Source organism: Pygoscelis adeliae, unplaced genomic scaffold, assembly GCF_000699105.1.
Source record: "Pygoscelis adeliae isolate BGI_AS28 unplaced genomic scaffold, ASM69910v1 Scaffold130, whole genome shotgun sequence".
NCBI lineage: Eukaryota > Metazoa > Chordata > Aves > Sphenisciformes > Spheniscidae > Pygoscelis > Pygoscelis adeliae.
The window spans coordinates 2,198,590-2,203,706 of record NW_008824031.1 but is presented as its reverse complement, the minus strand read 5'-3'; the positions used below and the strand labels follow the sequence as shown (position 1 = coordinate 2,203,706).

The following is a 5,117-nucleotide window of genomic DNA, read 5'->3' as shown; positions in this document are numbered from 1 at the left end:
AATTAAGAACTCTTTAAAAAAATGAAAGGTTTTAAAAAGAACTTTTTGTACGCTTAATTATTGTGGCACAAGTTGACAAAAAGCTGAGAATTAAGTCCTCGCACTTGGCATACTATTAAATGACATTTTAAAAGTAAATGGAGTATTTCAAAAGTTACAGTCAAAAAAGACATCATTAGGGGGAAAAAAAAAAGAGGCTTAATGCTGGCTAATTCTATTAAGAAGTTTAGTTACAGAAACTTGGTCTTTTTCAAAGTACTATTGAGAAAGTTTAACATGGAACTTGGAAGAACTGTAGAAAACAAAAAATGCTTATTCTGAAAATCAGGTTAACAATACACTCCAGCATACTTTGTCCAACATGTTTAATTCCTTGTTGCTCAATGTATTTATTCTTTCTCTAATTACAGCAGATGGATCAGGTACAGTTTTAGAATTAACTTCCCTATGGTTGTAACTTGCTTCTTGTACAGTGAAGATGACAAACCACCAGATTCATACTCCAAGAAGAGAAGAGGTCTTTAATGATGGCCAGCACCAGAGGGTTCTGAAACAAAAGACACGATTTAGACTGTTCAAACAGTAGAGCAAATCAGTTCAGGAACATAGTTCAGAACCTAGAACAGACAACTGCATCTACATCTGAGGACAAGAATTGGCAGATTCAACTGCCCTGTCAAATAAAACAATACCCTCAAAGTACATAAGTAAACTTGGCCAACACTAAAAATCCTTGTTCGCAAGTTTTAAAGCACTATTATAGGCAAACATCCATTCTTCCTCACTTTTGGTATGGTTCTTTCTAAATTAAAGTTTATTTATGCTATTATCCTTAAGTCTACTGGGCAGTATTTTCACTAATTACACATTTAAAAATGTAAATGTTTTCATATACAAATTCAACTGGGAGGAAATGGGCTATCTATCATGGTGCAGAAAGTTAACTGAGATACAGCAGCTATGAAAAATTAAATTCCAATGTGATACCAGAAGAAACTGTCCATAAATATCTAAACACTACTTTATAGAGGATATAAAAATACAAATTCAAAATACAAGTTTAAACTTTTTAGTTTCTTGACAGCTAAAATAGCAGCTACTCTTGAGATTGTGCTGATTTAAGTAATTCCATTAAATGGTTGTTACTATTATTTAAAATAATTCCTCCCCCCCACCCTGCACTCAAGGCATACAACTTCCATGCTACTCCTAAAACCTATGCAAAGGACAATTTAAGGCAGAGGTAGCAGCTGTGCAGATTCACAGATATTTCTAGGTTATAAAACCATCAATAAAACCAAAACTACGTATTTTTAAGTAGTCTTTAAACATTTTCTAAATCCATAACTTAAACCCCAAACTTACATAAGATATGCTGAGCTAATTTTTACTGCGCTCATTTAAAAAAATACAACAGGGTATTAGATATTTAATACTTACTGTCTGCCACTGCTTTTTTGCCTGGAAAAAAAGAAAAAACAAGCTGAACGATGACAGTTTAAAAAAATATTTCCTATTTATTTTTTGCAGATAAACTTCAATTAGATTATACTACTTATGATTTGCTAATTTAGCTTGAACAAGATCTAAAAAGCACACAACAGGTACTTTCATGGTACATGTCAGTAAACGTTATATTGATTTTTTTAAAAGTGTTTTTAATTAACCAAGACTCCATGCATTTAGAAATTGTAGCCATCAAGAATCCTACTGTAATTCAAAAGAAATGTACACAGAATGGTACTATTTTACATAATATATGGATACATATACACACAACATACGGATGTAAACTGAAGTGATAAGAATACAGTTTGCTTTAAAATTTTCCTTTATAAGAAAAATAGCTTATTTTACATTCCCATTGTAATTGTTCACCTAAAATACTGATTCACAGCCAACAGACAAAAATAGATGAAAAAAATTCTTCATGAGGAAGACAGTCATAAGAGGTTGTGCAATCTCCACCCTTGGAAATACTCATTTGAATTATGAATAAGGCCATGAGCAACCTGATCTAACTTTGATCTAACTACTTTAAGCAGTGGTTTGGACCAGGTGAGCTCAAGAAGTCCCTTCCAATCTAAGTTATTCTACAACATACTCTTCTAGAAATATATGTATTATTTGCAAAACTGTTCCCCAAACTGCAGGAAGGGCTACAGCTATAAAAAGCTATTTTCACTTTAAAATAATCCTTAGCATACAGTTGCCCCATATCAAGGTTTTGGCCCTCAAAACCCTACACCACCACATCTATTATCTAAATCATAAATGAAAATAAAAGTAGCATGACATGAACACAAACTTGAAACAGTCTGTCAATTTTGAATTCTCCTTGAAATTAAAGAAGTTAAAGCAAAAGTTAAACTGTTTTTTTCTCCCTCTGGCTGTTCAACTACTCATATTTACTTAAGCTTGTAAGTGTAGCATAACAGTTTTAGACATGCGACAAGTTATTTGGACAAAGCTAGAGAAATGTTGAGGTAACATCACTCAGCTGTTCCCACAGTGAGGGGCTCCTTTCCCTGTCGAGTTTGTCTACAGTTTCATTGTTCATGGGTTTGACTTGGAATTTTTTCAGCATAGCCTACATTGAAGAACAGAACCTTTAAAACACCATCATCTGTTGTACCCTTCTGCTTTGAGGGACCTGGCCCACTCAAATTTATTATTTTTACATTAGATGTTCTGTTTCTTCCTCTGAGAAAATGATCCAATATCACCAAGTAACACACATTTTAATGTTCAGTGATGTATCTCACATTTTGAGGTGCATCAGCCCAAAATAAACTAAGTGCTTTGACTTTCACAAGTTCACATGAGAAAACCTTTTAAAAACTCTATTTTTTTGCAGATCTTGAGCAAAAACTAAAAAAAAAAAAAAATTCTAAAAAAATTTCTAATCAAAGTAAATTCTAGTTCAGAAGAGTCTTACATTCCCCTTCAGGACAAATCTACAGGGGAAGCCTCTGGCTGTACGTTGCAGGTTAGATGTATGTTTTTAAAACCAATTCCTATATTACCTAATCTTCATAATGTAGGCACAGTTACACTGGTATTTAAGTATTTTTGTTGGTGTAACCTTCTACACTAGGCATGTTAAAACTTCTAAATTTTTATGACAAAGACCTGGCCTTAAGTAAGAGTGTTAATTTCTTATTTGCTGGATATTTTCAACAACTGATTTCTAACTGTTAAGGATATTCTCATCTATAAACCATTATCTATAAGGTAACAGCTAACGAAGACCATAGTGTGTAACTTACCACCATATGAAATTTTGTAGTAGACATAAGCTGTTAATGCCACACCAACCCATATTTCTTGATACACGGTAGTGAAGTAGAATTTCATGGCTCTCCATGACTTTGGAAGCATGGTCTGCACCATCTGAAAATTATAAGAAGTTTTGCCATGGTGAGTTTTACAACTGTATTCTTACCTGCTATGTTTTTACATACATATATTTATGTATATACATACTCCCGATATATATCAGCAGGAGTTTACAGGTTAAAAAAAAAATCCCCGAACATGGAAAAGCACTTATTCCAAAGCAAAGCAATGAAAATTCACAGTTAAGGTTACAATTTATGGGCTAAGACAATAAAAAAAATAATAAATTACAGCTGATTAAAGGCTTCAAAGGTGACTCAATAGAGCACTTACAGAGTAGAAATAGCTAGGCTCCTCTCTCCCTCTCAGTGACAGCTTTTTTTTAATGTTTCCATATTCTCTCAGGAGGAAAGCCTCATTCCAGACAAGCTAGAGAGGCTCCTTCCTTGAACTACCAAGTTAGCTTCCCTCCCTCCCCCACAGCTGTCTCTCCCGACATGGTAATTTCTACTCAAAATAGCAAAATAAATGATGTTAAACTACTGAATTCACGATTTAGCATGAATATTTTACTTTCAAAATATGCCCCAAGAGCAAGAAGCCTATCAATGTTTTTTTCCTTTCTATGCAGCTTTGTTAGATAAACAGAAAACTGTAAGACATTTTAAAATACAGCTTACCCTAACTCCCATGCATGTTAGCACACATGCGCACCACATTGCACTGAAATCCTACATGTTCTACTGTCTTACATACAGCACTTCACCCCAATAAAGTCACTATTTACACTTATCACAACCCAATAAAAGTCAGGTATATACACATATGGACTGTATATGGTAAACCAGAGTCCCAGGAAAGAAAAGCAGATTTAAACTTCTATAAGGTAATGTTTACTTACTTATTTGCCATTACTAAATGTAAAGCATCCTTTGGCAAGCATCAAAGAGAAAAGGATGCAAGGGTAGCCAATGTCAAAACAACTGGAAAAATCTAGGTGCTTCTTACAGAATGAAAGCATCTTCATGGTAATTAATGTATAATTATAGACAAACCCACACTTACGTTTACTTGTTTATGGACAGGCATTTCAATCAAATTTATTATTGTGGACAGATTTCCTGTCTTTGTGCTTTCACCAATACTATTAAGAACACTGCACCTCCCCCAAAGTTTCCAGTATTTGTAGTTTCACAAGAATAGTGCCATAATAGCTGTAATTCTGCTATAGAAGAATACCAGGACATACTAACAAACAAGGAAGCCGAATAGAAAGGAAGGGAAGGATTTTCCCACCACTACAAAACACAGAGACTAAGCAATGCTGTTTCCAATTAACACCCTGCTAAAACCCGGCAGAAACCTTTCCGCACGGCCTCGGTGGACGCGCCGTTGTTCAGGCCTTTTTTCCGAAATCGATCCGGAACACCGCTGAATCTGCTTTCTCATTGACCTCCCCGCCATGACCCCACCGCAGCCCAGAGAACCTGCCGCCCCCCCGGGGCCTGACCCATACAGCTCCTTCCGCACGCGCGGGGGGGGGAGGTGGGTAACGGCAGAGCTCGGGCGCCCCCCGCCCCCCCGCCTTCCCCAGGCTGAACCACAACTGCCTCCCCGAGACACCCCTGAGCGATGCCCGCCAACAACCGGCAGGGCTCGCTTGGGCCGAAACCCACCGATAGAGCCGGGAGCGGGCGGGCTGCCGGCGAAGGTCACCGAGCGGGGACGGGCTCCGCTACCGCCGCGGGGGATGCTGGGAAAGGCAGGGCCAACGGGCG

At 37.0% G+C, this 5,117-nt stretch overlaps 1 protein-coding gene across 2 annotated transcripts; it reads right to left on the bottom strand.

Annotated features, from left to right (window-relative positions):
* Positions 1-348: 348 nt before the first annotated feature.
* Positions 349-5,106, bottom strand: LOC103920068 (chromosome unknown open reading frame, human C14orf2). Of its 2 annotated transcripts, none has more exons than XM_009327713.1 (4): positions 5,016-5,106; positions 3,270-3,393; positions 1,441-1,461; positions 349-547 (listed from the first exon to the last, which is right to left on the bottom strand). In XM_009327713.1, exons 2-4 carry the CDS (start codon positions 3,391-3,393, stop codon positions 522-524), a joined length of 171 nt encoding a protein of 56 aa, XP_009325988.1. In that variant the 5' UTR covers positions 5,016-5,106; the 3' UTR covers positions 349-521. The 2 variants fall into 2 exon arrangements, with proteins under 2 accessions (XP_009325988.1, XP_009325997.1); XM_009327722.1 differs by lacking the exon at positions 5,016-5,106 and adding an exon at positions 4,703-4,803.
* Positions 5,107-5,117: the final 11 nt, after the last annotated feature.

Bases quoted from the DNA above. Each gene is read 5' to 3' on its own strand.
- LOC103920068 (XM_009327713.1), bottom strand. From the start codon at position 3,393: ATGGTGCAGACCATGCTTCCAAAGTCATGGAGAGCCATGAAATTCTAC. The intron at 1,462-3,269 runs GTAAGTTACACA...CTTTTTTTCCAG, and splicing joins CTACAAAATTTCATATGGTG to GCAAAAAAGCAGTGGCAGAC. The intron at 548-1,440 runs GTAAGTATTAAA...CTTTTGTTTCAG, and splicing joins CAAAAAAGCAGTGGCAGACA to AACCCTCTGGTGCTGGCCAT.